The sequence below is a fragment of the Cheilinus undulatus genome, linkage group 3 (genome assembly GCF_018320785.1).
Source record: "Cheilinus undulatus linkage group 3, ASM1832078v1, whole genome shotgun sequence".
Classification (NCBI taxonomy): domain Eukaryota; kingdom Metazoa; phylum Chordata; class Actinopteri; order Labriformes; family Labridae; genus Cheilinus; species Cheilinus undulatus.
In genome coordinates, this window is record NC_054867.1 from 5488004 (window position 1) to 5506296 (window position 18293).

The window sequence follows — 18293 nt, forward strand, 5'->3', positions numbered from 1 at the left end:
AGTGGCAAGAATCTGTTTAGAATAGGAAAAAACAAGATGGAGAGCATGGGGTTTAAGGGTTAAAAATGGGCAAAAATTGTGTTTAATATTAGTGAGAAAAAATAAGGAAAATGGGTTAAAATTTGGCAAAATTGATGTAAAGTGGCAGCAGTGTAATTATAAAATATTCTTAGGTTTTTTTAAGTCATTTGGAGACTTTCTCTCAGTGTCTGCAACCTCCAAGGGGATCCCGACCCCAAGGTTAAAAACCACTGATATAGAGGATTGAGGATATGACCTTTTAGGATTCATCACTAACTGAATTGTTGGCTGGATAACTGAGTCAATCATTGGGCCAGCGAAGATACACAACCCTACAAATCAAGAACACACTTAGTCAGAGAACTGGTATGAAATAATATAGTTCTTTATTTCCAGCAATTTACAAAGTCCTGCAGGGAGAAGGCCTCAGAGAGAGAGAGAGAGGAGTTTTACAAGAAGAAAATGGAGAATGCAAAGACCTCAGCTCAGTAAGACATGATTTGACATCACTCTCAGAGGCAGCAGAGCTGTCTAGGACAGGCAGACCTTTGCTCTGGACTCAAAATCTGAATTAAAGGCTCAGTGCTGATGTGGAGGGGCTGAGGGTCAGTGCTGTTCCTTATGACTTTAGAAGGTCTGAAGCACTGGGGTTAACAAGGCAGAAGGTGTGAGGGTTTTAAAGGCTGGATCCTTTGTGCACAGTGGGAAATAGCAGAAAACTTTGTCATTATGTTGCACCTTTTTTTTAGGTTTTCCAGTATTTGCATCAGTTAACTTTGCATACTTTGACACTATAATTTTCAAATGCCCTTTAAAAACAAGACTATGAAAGGTTTTCAGCCTTTAACACCTCATTTTTGCTGATATCAGACCTTCTCTCCATTTCTGCATCATATAAATTCATTATTACTTAAACATCATTACAATCAATTTACTGTACATCTTTTATTAATACAAGCTACTTAAAGAGTTGCTACTCTGTGGCAAACCTAACTCCTGATTGGTTACTCTGAGGTGAGCTTGGCTCTGATAGGTTAAGGCCGATCTAGTTTTAGATGTATGCTTTCCCTGTGTGAGACACGCTGTGTGTGCATGTGTGAGGTGTGTAAAGACTGGTATTAGGCACTGCACTGTCTAAAAGCCTTGCTGCCTTTCTATGGCAGCAGGCATCAAAAAGCTGTAATGACATTTGCAGAGAAAACAAACACAAGAGATGAGGAAGAGGACAACAACATAGAGGCAAAGAAACAGAGCAAAAAGGAAACGACAAAATAAACAACCTTATTTAAAGAATAAATATAGTATGTACAATTTGCTTTGTGTGCTTATAAAAATAAATAGACAAAGCATTACGTGCCCCCTTATAGAAGTATTCACAACTTTCCATAGACACAGAGGCAGAACGCTGGCACAGGAGGAGACAGACAGAGTGAAAAGATGGAGGGAATTTCACATCAACACTGTAGGAAAGAAGACAAAATAAAGTCCCTCTGGGTAGATACATGTTTGAATCCAGAGCTGCAGAGAAGCACTGAAAAGTTAGGACAATCCCTGCAGTGCCCTCTGGTGTCCATTTTGCATATTACAGTACTTTGTGTGTTTGATCAGTGTTAAGAAGTCCTTTTTCTTTTCCGTTGTTGTTTGCTGCGTTTCAAGACAAAAAATCACAAGAGATCAATAGATTAAGTAAAAGAGGAAAGGAATAGCAAAAGAAAAAAATCACAATGTTCACATAATTGACACATTTTAAAAAAACAGACGAAAAAGAACGATTTCTAACAGGTAAGATAATCAAGTTTTGCACATTCACACTATGTGCCCTGCACATGCTTTCAGCTGGCCCCTTAAACAGCACAGACATCTGACCAGCATCACATGCAGTTTTTTCCAAGAAATCTCTGGTCTCTGCTCAGGACCAACACCTGCACTTTGTAATGGGTTAGCCTGTCAAAATGGCACAACCACTTCTTTTCTTTTTACTCAAAGGAAAGGTCAGCTCTGGTCAGATGAGTCTCAAAGATAGGTGATAATTAGCCCAGGCATAAACTACTGTTTAACCGATGTGCTGAAGATTTTGACCTTTTATTTGAAAATATGCAGCCAAACATTCTTTACAAAAGCTCAGGTTTGTCACAGAACAGAGTGATCGCTTTGAGTTGGAATTTGATTCTCAATGAAAGAGACAAACAGGGGCTGAAATGTGTTAAACTTGAAGAATCTGATGATTGATTAATTTCAGCCCTTATGTGGTCAGCACTTTTATACAGAGCCCCAAACAGGACACGGTCTGGAAAAATAACTTAATAGTTTCAGGCTCACTAGAAACTACCTTGTGCTCACAAGAAAGAAGGAATGTGCACAGGCAATATTTTCTCATGAGAGCACCAGAAACTATTCTGTACTCATGTAATAACCTTTTTTTATGCACAAAAAAATTTCTGGTGATCACAGCCTACTTTCTGGTGAACACCTGGGTAGAAACTTTCTTTATTTCTGCCTTGGCACCTTCAGAGATCTGTACTCGAAGTTGTTTTGCAACTGGTCCACAGCAGAGGTTAGGTTCAAGCCAAGACCAGCCAGGTCTGGCCAACCCGCAGCATGAAGCTGGGTCAAGCCAGGCACAGGCTAGGGCCTGACTTTGAAGGCTAGAGTTTTTAAATAGGCCATCTGAAAAAAAATGTATGATTTGAAAACTCAGAGCTGTAGTTTAAAAGTTTAATTATAAAAGCCAACTTATTTAAAATGTGTGGTTTAAATCAAGCTCTGGCCAACAGAAATAAATGGGGCAGGCCAGGCTGGACCTGGCTCTCAGGGAACACACACTGGTAGGGGTCAGGCTGGATTTTTGGGCCTGATTTAAGCTCTAGTCCAAAGCACGAGTTTCCACTGATGACATGCTAGCAGCTCTGAAACATGCAAGCTAGCTGGGAGCTCTTGTCTTTGTAAGAAGAGGCATAACAAAGTGCTTGTTAGAAAACAGCCAATTAGCTTTGAAAGCTACATGAGTTTGCTCTGGGGTCAGACATTTTTCTACTAGTCAGGTTCATTTGGATTTAATAAAAAATGAACTGAAACACACCAGAAAGGTTTTCCACAGTTATCTGTAGCCACCATGATCATGCTGCTAACCTAAAAACAACCTTTAGTTCTGTCTTTTAGTTTCACTGCTCAACCATATTTAATGATTTGTTTAACTTTATCAAATATATCAATTATCCACTTGAAATGTAATCAATCAGTAGCTGTCATCTGGACTGTACCAGCACATCCTGGCTAAAGCAACCTCTCACTCCAAGATGCCCAGTTGGCTGAGCTCTGCAGGTTGTTTCAAGTGTTTTTGCAACATGTTTAGCCTCTTGTCACTTACTGTAAGCCTGGCTTGGGCAACATAACAACAACAATCAATAGCCTGATCCAGCAATGAGTGAGTGTGGTTGCAGACACAGAGACTGTTGCTATCATCATGAAATAACAGCGCACACAAAATACGACATGCAAACTTTTTAGAATTCACATAAAGCACATTGTGAGCTGCATCCAACAGGGAGGTTTGTGTTTTTATGCGGCCATAGAATTTACACATTATGCATCTGTGTATTTTTTAAACCAAGTCAAATCTGTCTCAAGATACAATATTATGATGGTTTTCAGCAGAGTTAACCATCATGAGGAAGTACCTAAACCCTTGAAGAAACTTAAGGAATTAGATACAAGCTTCAGTATGAATGAAAACACAATCACACTTTTAAAAAAATCTAGGCAGGCATTAATTTGGTGATTCACAAAAGCTTACAAAAGCTTACAAAAGCTAACAAAGTCATAGGATGAAACCGTTTTTATAGTGGCTGACCTATCGTTTGATTCTGAATTGGTCTGATATCCCTAATTCACGAGCCTTTAAGTAAGAGGAGGCAAGCTTATAGATATAACCACAAATCCTGCTCTGGCTGTGTCTAGAAAGGGGTTTTGCTTGTTTACTGTGGTCAAGTTCCCTCCAGTTAAACTATCAGAAAGTAAAGCAGACTAATAGCTGGATAGATGCAGTCTTCTAAATCAGATTAGACACATTACATTTGCATTCATTCTTCAAAAAGCACTTGGTGATTAAGCATTCAAGGCTTGTTTGGATTTATTTTTGTTTTAAGTGTTATAATTTCTTTTTCTAAAAACCAAAGAGCTAACGTCCCCATTGAAAATAATGAGGACTGGCCCTGCACATAGAGCAGATAACAATTCTTATCAATTTCATCAACAGTAACAATCATTGTCAATAAGATAACAACAAAAGTATTAGGACTCAGTTGTTAATTAAGATAAAGAAGGAGAAGTAGCATGTCCTGCTGGATCCATTGGGGGTTTTGTTCAGGGGTTGCTGGAGATACTTGAGTCTCCTTCATGAACCCCGGACACTGTTCAGGCTGCTACTGTGGTGCACAGTGTCCCGATATCCTGAAGTGAAACACTACAAAATCCCTGTACCTTCAATCAGAGCCCTACAGAAGATTAGCCCTTTGTTGTAGAGGTTGTCTACTTTCAGATAACATTCAGGCATACAGGTGGTGTTTGCCACTGTGTGTGTGCGCGCAAGGGTACAGTGTGTTCTTTTCATTTTGTTGTGCATGCATTCAGTTGCCCACATTAGAGTCTCTGTCCCCAATGAACCAGCGCATGTGGAAACAGAGGGCGAGGAGGCCGGTCCCTAGCAGGTCACCCAGGGCAGTCAGGTAGGGGATGGAGAAGTTGTCTGGGTCCATGCCTCGACCCCACATCCAGTGGACCATCCAGTCTGCCAGGTAGAGGAGGAGCATCACCTGGAGGAAGAGGGGAAAAAATCTTAATGTTTACACAAACCACAGCAGCTTTTGCTGTTGTCTTACAGTCTTAAAACACAGCTTGACTGAAGTGGAGAAATGGAGAAACCACTGGATGACTTCTGCATCTACAGCTGGAATTCTGACTATATTAAGCAAGGACTTAATTCATTCTGTTGAGAATGTGACTGGGTCAACTGTGAAGAAACCAATTATAGAGTTTGTGGCTTGACAAACAGCACAACTTCTGCATATGACTATAAAGTATGAATAAATAAAGGTAAGAAAGCTAGAAACCTATGGGATATCATAACTACCGCCATGTATCTTTGAGGATGGACTTGGCATTGCCTTAGGTAGCTCTTGGCATGAGCAGAAAAAAATATTTCCTAACTACATCCCCAACACAGCGGTAGCAGTTGCTGCATGCTGACTCAGTTTAAAACTGTGAAAGCACCATAAACCTTTGAGTAATGCTTTAATTACACAGAACCTGTTTCACTGACATGAACTGCAATTTTATTTGATAAACTGGCCTTGGTTTCATACATTTAAATGTTCGCAGTCTTATTCCTAAATTGGATATGGTGCATATCTGGGCCCAATCTACTGATGCTGACGTCATCGTTTTATGTGAAACCTGGCTAAACAAATGTATTTCAGACAATGACATAAATATAAAAGGCTACAGTGTGTTTAGGTCTAACCACCCAAAAAAAGGGGGAGGGGTAGCTATATACATCAAAAACAGATTTCAGGCCAATTTGCTGCTCACAAAATCTGTTACTAAACAATTTGAGTGTTTTAGCGTTGGAGCTTCAAGTCTCTAACTGTCTTTGTATTACTGTTGTTGGCTGTTACCGGACACCCTTAGCAGATAGTGGTGCTCTACCCTCCATTATACAGCTTTTGTCAGACCTGAACCCCAAAGAGCTTGTAGTTCTGGGGGATTTTAATTTGAGCTGGTTTCAGCCTGTATCAGATGACTTTAAATCTAACTGTGATTCACTGAACCTCTTTCAAATTGTTGACAGTCCTACTCGTCCAAACCCCAAAAACCCAGAAAAATCATCGCTAATCGACTTGATACTAACTAATACCCCCCACATATACTCTACTGCTTCCACATTTGCTAATGACATCAGCGACCACTGTGTTGTTGCCACTGTCAGATCTACAAAAATTCCAAAAACCAAACCACGAGTCCTCATAAAGCGTGACTTCAAGCATTTTTTGGAGCAAGGGTTTCTTCACAATTTGTTTTATTTTGACTGGGAGAAAACCAACCTCATTGTAGATGTTGAAATGGCATGGAATTATTTTAATGAAGGTTTTAGCAGTATTGTCAACAAACATGCTCCACTAAAGAAGTATAGAGTAAAAGGCAGTAATAATCCTTGGTTCACTCTAGAGTTGTCACGGCTTCTCCATGAACGCAACCTTGCGTGGGCAAAAGCCAGGAGAACCAATCTGAACTCTGACTGGTTGGTCTTCAGACAACTTCGCCACACATGCACTGTTAAAATCAGAAAAGCCAAGGCCAGTCATTTCCTGTCTCAAACCCCAAACAATCTGAACAATCCATCAAAATTCTGGACAACTATCAAATCCTTATCCGGAAATAATGCAGGGCTAGAGCTCCCTCCATGCATTGTACAAAACTCAAAACAAATCACAGACAAGGCCAAGATTCTTTCATGTTTTAAGGAGCATTTTATAGCGTCTGGGTCTCTTTTTGACTCTCTTAACCCTGGTTGAAATTGTTCTCCTACAGTCAAGTAAGAAGGACAAGAACAATCAAATGTGTCTTTTAGCTTTAGTCCCATTACAACCTATGAAGTTTACAAAGCCCTCAAACTTCTGGACACGTCTAAAGCTGCAGGTCCAGATCTACTTGATCCATACTTTTTAAAATTAGCCGCTAATTTTGTTGCCCTGCCTCTGACACATATTTTTAATCTCTCTCTGACTACAAGCATTATTCCTCACATCTGGAAAGCAGCATTTGTTCACCCCCTGTTGAAAGGAGGGGACCCAACTTGTTTGAATAATGACAGACCCATTTCTAAGCTGTCTGTCCTGGCCAAGGTTCTTGAATCACTTGTTAGTGATCAATTAAAGGATTTTTTTAAACTGCAATAATATTTTATCTTATTTTTTAATCTGGTTTTAGGAAAAAACACAGCATATCCACAGCAGCTCTTAAAGTTTTTAATGATTTTTATTGATTCTATCGACAACAAGCAGCACTGTGCAGCCCTTTTTATCAACCTCTCCAAAGCATTTGACACAGTGGACCACGTCTTACTGAGAAACAGACTGTCCAAAGCAGGTCTATCCGAGCAAACAGTCAGTTGGTTTACAAACTGTCTCTCTGATAGAACTCAGTGTGTACAGGTATCTGGCTGTACTTCGGGCTCACTTACTGTATCCAAAGGAGTGCCTCAGGGGTCAGTCCTGGGACCACTCCTTTTTATTGTTTACATAAATGACATTAATCAAAATGTGTCTAATGCAAATTTTCACTTTTATGCTGATGACACCGTGATCTACTGCTCAGCCCCTACTCCAGATGAAGCTCCTTCCCAGCTACAACTTGTTTTTAATACTGTTCAACAAAATTTCTATGACCTGAAGCTGGTTTTAAATGCAGATAAAACAAAAGTAATGCTTCTATCAAATGCTAAATCTAAGCAGTTGAGCCTGCCACCGATCTCCACTTTTCAGGGTTCACAGATAGAGTTTGTTTCACGTTATAGATACCTCGGCATTTTGATTGATGATTCCCTGTCTTTCACTCCTCACATTCAGCAATTGGTTAAGAGGTTAAAGCTGAAACTGGGATTTTATTTCAGGATCAAATCCTGTCTTTCTTTTGAGACTAAGAAAAGGATGGTTGCTGCCACTTTTATGTCAATGTTGGACTATGGAGATGTTTTGTACATGCATGCTTCGTCTCAGAGCTTACATGCTCTAGACACCGTGTATCATGGAGCCCTGAGGTTCATCTCCAACTCTAAATCCCTCACTCATCATTGTTTTTTGTATGAACGTGTGGGTTGGTCTTCTTTGTCTTCACGTAGACTAAAACACTGGTATTTTCTTATCTATAAAGCTATTCTTGGTCTTCTACCATCTTACGTTTTGACCTACATCATTCCGAAGACCTCTGGAACGTATAACCTCCGATCTCAGGATCTTCTCTTACTGTCTGTCCCCAGGGTCAGAACTGAACTGGGTAAAATGGCCTTTAAATTTGCTGCCCCCTTTGCCTGGAATGACTTACAAAAGGACCTAAAACTTAGTGAACTGGTCTCATTGGAAGCTTTTAAGAGGAGGTTGGTTGACCTGGAGGGAGTCAGATCTGTCTGCAGATGTTTTTAATGACGTGATTGATCGTAGCTGGTTTTAACAATTAGTTGCTGCTTTCTCTTTCAGTGCGCTGTTGTTAGACATTTTACTTGTATGTTAATTCGTTGTTGTCTGTAACTTTATCTGTGCTGCTGCTATCTTGGCCAGGACACTCTTGAAAAAGAGATTTTTAATCTCAATGAGTTTTGTTCTCCTAGTTAAATAAAGGTTAAATAAAATAAAATAAATAAAATTCAAGACAATGCGTCTCTAGGGTAGAATAAGGTTGAGTTGACTGCTCTAAAGCACTGTCCAAAGTACATGGCTAATACAGCCTTCTGTGTGTTCAATGAATGATGCTTAATCCATTTCATTTTCATGCTTTAATGCCATGAAAACTTGCAAATCCTTTGTATCACCCCAGGTGGTGAATAGAGAGTGCGTACCTGAAGCAGTGCAGCAGCCAGGTAGAAGGTAATGAAGATGGGTGTCAGGGTGGTGTGGCCTCCCCTCAGGGAGTTGATGGTGTAGAGGAAGACTAGATGACCAGGGGCAACCAGGAGGAAGAGCACACGGGCTGAACGAGAGTTCACAGCTGAAGAGATAGACACCTTGGTTATATTCACTTTTATTGATATTTTACTTAAATGAATAGCTACAAATGTAACTCACTTATTCTGCTGTAAGGAAAATATTGATCTGTATTAGGACTGACGATAGCAGCCAAACAAATAAAGAATATAGGAGATCCAGATCTTTCTTTCACTGTGGAGACATCTGTTTTTAGGAGGTAAAAAATGACTTACAGGAGCCGAAGAAGGAGGTGCAGGGTGTGGGGCACTTCCTCGGGGTGGGGTTGGGATCCCCCATAGGTAGACCGTTCATGTGTAGATAGGTGGAGATTCTGCTTGCCTGAACTGCGACCAGATTACCTCCCACACCTGAGTGACACATAGAAAAACACAATCAGCATTTTAGGACATTAAAAATACTCGTGTGCCTGAAAGCCATTTTTAATCAATATTTTAACAATTATGATGCAGCATGTTGTGGTTTTGTCATGTGTTTAAAGGACGCCAAACAGAGCACATATGCTCCTTCTTTACAGCACAGTGTATGCTCTGCCCCTCCCATCAAAACAGCTCTCACTTCAATTTCAGTGAGAGCAGAGGGAACCACAGCATGTGCTTTGGGTTTGAAAAGTGAACATACTAAGAAAGAAGACAGATAAGTAGCCACTGCTTGTCAACAAAGATAAATCAATCTTAGTCATATGTGACCAGTTTGATTTTGAAGAGGACCTGAACTAAACAAAATAATTTGAACATAAATGTACACAGTTGTGGCTGATAACCCTCAAGGCAATTCAAAATATCTGTTGAATTATTCTAAATTCATACACAAAGACATAAATAATAATTGGAATCAACATAGCAATAAAAAACGTGATCATGGATTTTGCTAGGGATGCACAATATTATCAGCACAATATCAGTATCAGCCGATACAAGCTTAAAAAGTTAAATATCATATTGCAAGTCTGAAAATTTCTGCTGATATTTACAGCTGATAAATTGAACTTACATATTGGCAGTAAAAAATATATAATCTTTAAATAAAGCAGTGTTACTCAACCTAGCTAAACCAAAGAGCTAAATTGTTGAAAAATATCTTTGCAAGAACTACCATTAAAGTGGTGAAAAGTGGCAGAAACAGCTTGAAGTAGCAATAAAAATAAGTTAAAGGTGACACAAATGCTCCAAAAGTGTCAAAAATGTGGCAAAAATAAGAGAAAAGTGACTAAATTGGGCAAAAAGCACTCAAGAGTGGCAAAAAATGGCCAAAAAAAAAAAAATAGGAAACAAGAGGTATTTAATAGTAAAAGGTAGCTTAAATGGATAAAAAGTAGTGAAAAAGAGCAAAAACTCGATAAAGGTGGCAAAAAGAAGTGGTAAAAATGGGCCAAAAACAAAACAAGTGCTATTTAATGGCAAATCGAAGCACAAATGGGCGAAAAGTGGCAAAAAATGGTGAAAAGGGCAAAAATGGGATAAAAGCGGCAAAAAATGGGGATAAAGTGGTAACAAGAAGTGGCAAAAATGGGCAAAAAATAGGAAAAAAAGTTGATCTCATGGCAAAGGTAGTTTAATGGGGTTAAAAGTGGCAAGAAATTGAGGAGAAAGGGCAAAAATGGGATAAATGTGGGAACAATTGCATGAATGGGACAATTAAGTTTGACAATTAAAGACTTTTGTGTAAGTCTAGGAAACAACCTGATTAATTAATGTGATTTATTTCTGTGGTCAAAGTTTCCTTTTGTAAGGTTTTTGGGGAATAATATTTCAAATTAAGACATACAAGAGCCCCAAATCATCACAAAAGAGCCACATGTTGAGTATCACTGCTTTGAAGCTTCTGAACAGATCAGTAACCAGTCACTGCAAGTCAGAATAAATAAATGGCATAATTTTTATGGATGGCAATGTAGGGAGAAACAAAGGTTAGAAAAGGACTGCACTGATTTCAGCTCTGACATGGTTTCATTTTGATAAAACACTATTGTTTAGTATTATGAATACTATGGCATCAATGCCATAAACAAACAAGAGTATTTTACCCTAAAGGTCTGGACTAGTTAGTTGTCTGGCAAGTTTTAGCTAGAGTGAAACTATCATGCATTTTTGTAAGTAATGAAGTTTTACAGCACTGTTAAAGAAAAATGTGGTTTGATTGAATATCAGAGTCTCAAAAAGCATCACACTGGCTGCTGGGGGCTTGTTTTACTAAAAACAACGGCTGATAACACTGAACTAACTTGTCATCTGTGTCCAGCCTTTTGTCATTGCAGCTCTCCATTTTCTTTTTATCAGATAACACATTTGGTCTTAATTTATTTTAACAAGTTCTCAAAAGTTAAAGGTTACTTTGGGAATAAGTGAAGCAAAGAGGAGAAAGCCAACGGACTGTTCTTTTTTTGCAAAGTAAAAAATACATTTATTGTCTTCAGCTTTGCACATGGTCAACAGTATCCCTAATGATTGATTATATTTTCATCTCTCCTATAAAATGATCTATTTACTTGTTGTCAAATGGCATTTTCAGTATGCATTAGGGGTTTTCAAACTCCTTACCATTGATGACTGGGGTGAAGACAGCCATGCCAGCAAAGTTTGGGTTGGTGACGGTCTTATCCAGGATCAAACCACCAACACTAAAAGACAGTGAGGATAAACAGACATAATCATACTCTGCTGAATGATCTATCAATATAACAGCAAATTTATATCAACATACATTACACACAATGAGAAATCTGGGATAGGCATATATGTTTTTATATGGTGGAAAGAAAACACATCCAAAGACTGTACTTAAGTTCCTGTTAACCTGTTGGACCACATTTGATGCTATTAAGTATCTAACTTGGCTCTTGTGTTTTACTTGAATATTTCCATTTCAATCAAGCCTACTGATGGAGGCAAATATTTCAGTTTTTTACTCTTCATCAGTCAAACAGTCAGTCAATGTTTTCCTTTCAATGGACAGAAAAGTAAAACAAATAGCATTCTGAAAATGGTCTGTCACCAAGCCAGTGATTATGACCCTTGTTTTTTTTTTTTTTTTTTTTTTCTTACAGATAAATGGAAAGATTAGGTGTTCTTTCATTTGTACAGACAAAAATCCCCTGGCACATAAACTAAATTAACTATTTTAAACCTCACTGGATTAACTTGGAAATGCAACTAATCCAAGGAGGATTACAGGGATGTTTTTTTAAGCTCATGAAAATTCAACTTTAATGGTTCTCACAGAGTGGAAACATTGCTTACATTCAGTAAAGGATCTAAAGGCTTTTCCAACCCTGATGGTGATTCGTATATTTAGTTTACTTTATAAAGAACCAAACTTTTGTAAATAAATATTAACAACTTATGAGTGTATCATGAGAAGAGACAGTAAAATAAGCTTAAAACTGAGGAAACTCAATGTTCTATATGGTGATGATGAGAGTTTAAACTTCAAAAAAATCATGCATCCATGTGTAATCTACCTGCTGATGGCCATGGCAATGATGACTGGCTCCCATCCGGAGTAGAGGAGCTCTCTGGTGGATGGGATCTTCCTGGCTATCAGCACCCAAAGGGGGCACATTGCTACAAACACTGCACACACCAGTGGGTTGGCGTAGTCATTGTACTCTGTACAGGAAGATGTAAAGATGGACATATAAATGAAACACATTTTAAAGAGGCAATGCTTTTTGTTATGGAGAGGGTTAACCAAACTCATAGTATAGAATTATGTTTACTGTGTGACAATTTCATGTGTCACGTATCTAGTTGTTCAGAGTTTGAATAACGTTTCTGACCGTTCCCTATTTTGTCCTTTTATACAAAATTATGCGTTTAGTATTTTTCTAACTCATAAGTGTGGCATGTTACATACTTACATAAACAATACTCACCATAAACTTCTTTAATACTCAAATTTCTAAGGGTAATCATATGCACTAACTGAAAAAAAGGTTGCATCTACCAAACAAGGGTGTAGAAGGATTTACATTAATCAGTAAACATTAAAGGTGAGCACCCTCAAAATTAAAACTCCATTTTCCATTAGTGTTGTTTTATTGTCTACAAAAATTGGAGCTATAGACTAACAGTGATTCCCCATTCCTATAAGTTAAACTTCATCTATAATATCTATTTCTATGATAAAAGCACACAAAACCATAACACCCTGCATTTAAACTAATGAGTTATATGGGGAAAAACATTACATTTAAGTTAAAAGCAACTGGGCACATTCAAGGACTGACAGTGCCTGGTACAAGCTCTAGGAGGCAGTGTTACTACTAAAGTGAATCTACAACCTCAAACACATCATTTAAGTAGGCAGACCACATTTTTACACAAGACCCAGACACCACCTTTGTTTTTGTGCATTTGAGTAAAAAATAACCCCTAACAGCTTTATATAATCCCTTCCGGTGGTATTTAGGGTGAGTAACACTGAAAAGTTTACAGACTCTTAGACACAGGAAGGAGTGGGATTTGCCACAGTCTGGTCAGGATGGTTCCTACGTGTGTTAGTGTTTGTCTGTCTGTCTGTGGTGTTGAAACGATGTGTTTGCTGGTGGTTAAAAACACTATCACAGAGCTAACAATAGAGGCCAAACTGGTGTGGAGTTCCTCGGCTTAAAACACATCGAGGTTAGGAGTGGGCGTCTTTAATCCTTCCTGACTGCAGCAGTAAGACTCAGGGTCACATTTGAAATATCTGCACACATGCTGCTCCCTTTAATAAAAACATCTTCAAATAAAAACCATTTATGAGGTTGCATCACATAAGTTGCAGTGTTGATGCACTGTTTGTCATCGCTTAAGGGAATAAATGGTAATTTACAGTACTGAGAAGCTCCAGCAATACAGCTGAGTGATCTATAGCGGCCCAAGACATCAGATCAACTGAGAATTAAGTTGTCTGACATGTGCATGATGGATAAGAGGCACAGTCAGTATGCCAACATAGTTAGGTCGGGCTACAATTACATATCAAAGAGGGCATTTAGCTGGACTTGTTTCAGAACACCAGCACCGGATGACTCTAATTATTGACCAAAGTGTGTCTGAATCCGCCATGCTAGTTATAATATGCCCCCTTTCAGCTATCAGGCCTACTTCCTGGCTGGTTTTGCTCGCATGTTAGCAAGCAGCTAATGGTGGCCTATTTCAGAGTGGAAGTGCCATGATTTGCTGTTATTTTCAGTTTATTTTTTATTTATTTATTTTTTTTAATCCAACTATATATATAAAGTCTGTCAGTTACATTAATGAAATAACCATGTTGAAAACATTACAGACTAAGTGACATTTCAATAATAAAACAGAGAAAAATATCAGAGGTCTAATCCAGGATAAAAATATGTATAGGATTGTTTTAGAATTAGTTACATGGTCAGTGACTCACTTTAGCTAGGTGTCAGCTAAAACTAACATAGCTATGCTAGCTATGTAATTAACTTTACTACATAAGCTAAGTTAACTTAGTATGACATTTTTGTTTATTTGTTGACATATGTTACATTTTGTAGATTTACAAAAGTGCAAATAGATCTCATTCAGATCTTCGAGATATAAACCATTGCATGTGGGAAAACATCCACCTTCTAAGTAGTAAATTTCTGTTTTGGACTTAAGCGCCATCTGTCCAGCTACACAGGAACCTTCAAGTAACTTCACTGTTGTTTTGCATAATGGGGGAGAGTGTCAATATAATACTTCAGCGATTAATCTTGTAATGATTATGGCAATAAGTTAGCTAAGTTAGCTTTAGCACAATGAGCTATAACATAGTGAGTTTTAGCAAACGTAACTAAAGCTAACTTATTACGTACCTATGTAGCTTATGTACTTATGTAGTTTATATAGTTGCTTTGTGGGCTTAGCTTTAGCTACCTTAGCCACGTTAAGGGCATAACTACATTAGCTACATAGCTACATAGCCCACAAAGCTATGTAAGCTACGCTTGCTGCGCTGGAATGTCTTCATGGAGAATGAGTTTCTTCCTGTAAGCAGACTGTTTACTTAACTTCATTTAACAATTAGTAATAAGGTTTTTCAGGACAGGTTTTTAACTTTTAACTTCTGGTATCCTCACCACTACCTTCACCCTTACTCTAACCCTAAATGGAAGCTTAAACCAATTTTATTAGCATGTATTTCTGTTCTAAAACAGACGGCGTCTCAGATCAGTGGTCTGTGAGAGTGGCTGTCAGAGATGTACAGTCTGCAACAAGACCCCTCTAGGTCAAAACAAGGACAACTTTTTGTATATTTCATACAAAGCCAACAATTCATTACAGGATTCTTCACTTATATATATTTTCATACTTCACTTCACACAAATGTGATGCACAAACAGTCCTCCTAGTTTATGGTGATATCTTAAGGCAGATGACAACAAAAACTTTGCCATCTTAAGTATTTATGCTGTTACACTTCTTGGCCAAAGCCTAATGCAGAGGTTTGGAGCATGTCCAGAACACCCAGTCCACTTTGGGTCCAATTGAGGTGTATAAATTCAAGAACAGATTGAGCTGGGTGCGTTATTTCTTCTTTGAGAAATTTTATTTATCATGTAAGTCTGACTATCATGTTTACACATATTTCAAAAGTTTAAGTTGGATTAGCAAAATGATTTGATTTTTCTTCTAACTGCATGATTTTGAGTGTGTTTCATACCTAGTTCTTTGTACAGTCCTGTAGAGACTCCTGCCAACAGGGACAGGGTGATCAGGTCACCCAGGCTAGCAGCAATGGGCGTGGCCACATTGTCAGGGTTGATGCCCACTTTTCTGGACGCAATGATCACTCCGATCATGATGAGTCCTGTGGGGGGAGAGTTATTAGATATCACATCTGAGGGTATTGTCACATGTACATGAGACTCTCTATGCAGTATGTGATGTTCAGTATAACCATGTATCAGCAAGGTGATGTGGTCTTATTGACCTTCAACTTCAAACAAGTCTGGACAGCAAAGAATGTAATGTCCTCATATGTGTATGCAGGGTCTTAGGAGGATAAATCAGATTAATGATGTGAAGATGGTGTTGGATTAATTTTTAGATTTACACTGGTTTAGCCAACACTTTATTATTTGTACAAATGCCAAATAAGCCATTCTATTCAGTTAGAATACTGAAATATGATGCTGATCACTGCAACTTTTACTCTTACACATTTCCATGCCTTAACATGCTGACTGTGGTAAAAGGTAAAAGGACAGTGGACCCAAGTGGAACCTGGCAGAGCAGTTAGATGCTAGCTGTAAACTCTGACTCATTTGATTTCAATATAAAACTTGTTTGCATCCATAGCTGAACAGAATACATGGCTGAGTTTTATAATTACCTGACTTTGAGGATATAACTACATTTATCTTATTAATCATACTGTACAGTTAGATATTTGTTTGTCCTAAATGACCATCTAACCTTGGAGTAACTTATTTAGCACTGTTACAGCCCTGTGTTTCCTGGAATTTACTAAAACAGGGGCTTAAAACTACTATCAACAGTTGGCATGTTAATTTTTAAAGACTATGTTCAGTGTGAATATCTGTCACATCCTTTTAGTAGCTATACCTAGCAGCAAAGAGGCGATGAAAGCCGTGGCTACACTGGAGGCACAGAGCAGGACAGCATGGCCCATCCTGAAGTGTCCCTCTGGGATCCAGCCAAAGATCACAGCAGCTATGGAGGCCAGGAAACCCACGACTGTAGCCTGGACCTGAACATCAAAAAACACAAACAGTTTACTCAATAACATTTCAACTGTCAGCTCCTTGGACATGCTTCTGATATGCTTGAGGCTGAACGTCTCTTTTTCTGCTCTTAAATGGCAGTTTCTCAGTACAACAATTGACCATACTCCCAAAATAACTAACAGATATAAGCACTCTGATCTCCAAAATAACTCTCCTAATAGAGCACCATTGTGACCCAGTGTCAGTGCACAATGACCCTTTGAGAGGTCAGGTCAGCACCCAGCCAGCACTGGTTTGAAGTGTTCCAGGAACTATGGACTCAACAAACATTATATAATCGAAAACTCACTTCAAATGGCAGCAGAGTGACTGACCCACCAATCAAATAAGAGCGTATTTTAAGGTGATACTGGTTTAGCTCTCTCAGGAAAGTGTGCATAACTTTAGTTCTAGGAATACCGACTGTGTAACTGTGTGGATGGAAATGATCTTTTATTCAGGATGTAATGTTTGTTTACAACCTTGTTTAGGTTCCATATCTTACATACTAGTAATTTACAGGCAGTGAAATGTTCCACCAGTCTTCAGCCCTCATGGTTTCCTGTCCCGCCTGCTCTTTGCCTCAGGGCACAAGTTATTTTCAGAATGTGCTTGACATCTCCTTGACTCACCAGTTTCTTTGCACCTGTTCTGATAGGACATTTTATCATACCAAAAGTGTGATGTCATCACACCATAAGTAAAAACAATGATGGGGTATGAAAGGGCATAAATCACGAGCCCTGATTCTAGTTTTCAGAAGCTGCAGTACATTGTGCACGGGTCAAAGGTGTGCCAAGTAATGCTGGCTGTGTTTACTGTGAACATAGTACACTTATGAAACCAGATTGCTCACAAGTGTAGCAGTAATTTGATTCCTTAAATGTTAAGTCAGAGAGAGACTGCATGTCCTGGCTGTAAGGATCAAGCTAACCTGAGCTTTCAGTTTCTGTTAAAGGAGCCAGTTTGACTTTTTTTTTTTTTTCTGCACGAGTGATAAAAAAATCCCAGATAAAATCAAGATTATTCTACTGCTGTATTTTCAACTCATGTGCCAAACAAAACATCATAACTAGTAGCTTTGCAGTGTCCTCCTATGAGGCATAAAGCTTAAGGCCAGACAGAAACAGATCTTTCTTGCTTGTTCATTTGCATTTTCTCCACAGTTATCTGCTTTTTCATGACTTCACACCTATTTCTTCGATAAGCTCACCATTAGCATTCATTTTTAATTTCACCCACATTTGATTTATGCAGAAATGTTCTGTGTGATGTGTTTTGTAAGTGCACCGCTGTTATAATGGCAGACTGGAAAACACGTCTCTCATGGGACGATGTAAAACCTCTTACAGATCCACCAAATAAAAAAAAAAAGCTTGTTACAAACCATTTTCCATCGTGTTGTAAAACATTTAGTTCATGAATCTGCAGTAAAGTAGGCACAAAGTTCTAACTTTATTATGTCACTATTTCACTTAGTCAAACTCACCGTAAGATAAGTTCAAGGAATGATGACAGGCTTCCCTGTTTATGTATGTTGCATCCTTCCGCCTCCACCATCAGTGACTCCATTGCAGGTTTAATTTAAGAAGCTATTTTGAATTAAGTTGAATTTTTAGTCTTTATGAAAATGCCTTTTAGTTTTAGCCATATTTTAGTCATTTTCACAGTTAAAGTTTTTGTCTAGTTTTACTCACCAAACATTTTAGTTGTCATTGATAAAAAGTCCTGACATTTAAGTCTTTATTTTTTGTCACATTTATTGTCTTTGAACTAATTTATTAAGTCATATTATAAAA

General features: G+C 38.4%; 1 protein-coding gene across 1 annotated transcript in view; it reads right to left on the minus strand.

The window, feature by feature from the left end:
- Window positions 1–396: 396 nt before the first annotated feature.
- Window positions 397–18293, minus strand: part of slc41a1 (solute carrier family 41 member 1) — a 52156-nt gene continuing 34259 nt past the window's right edge. Inside the window, exons 5-11 of the mRNA XM_041783388.1 lie at window positions 16334–16478; window positions 15429–15575; window positions 12235–12382; window positions 11315–11394; window positions 8990–9124; window positions 8630–8778; window positions 397–4832 (exon numbers count right to left, since the gene is read on the minus strand). Coding sequence (XP_041639322.1) covers window positions 4647–4832; window positions 8630–8778; window positions 8990–9124; window positions 11315–11394; window positions 12235–12382; window positions 15429–15575; window positions 16334–16478 — 990 coding nt within the window. The 3' untranslated portion in view covers window positions 397–4646. The remainder of the gene's footprint in view (window positions 4833–8629; window positions 8779–8989; window positions 9125–11314; window positions 11395–12234; window positions 12383–15428; window positions 15576–16333; window positions 16479–18293) is intronic.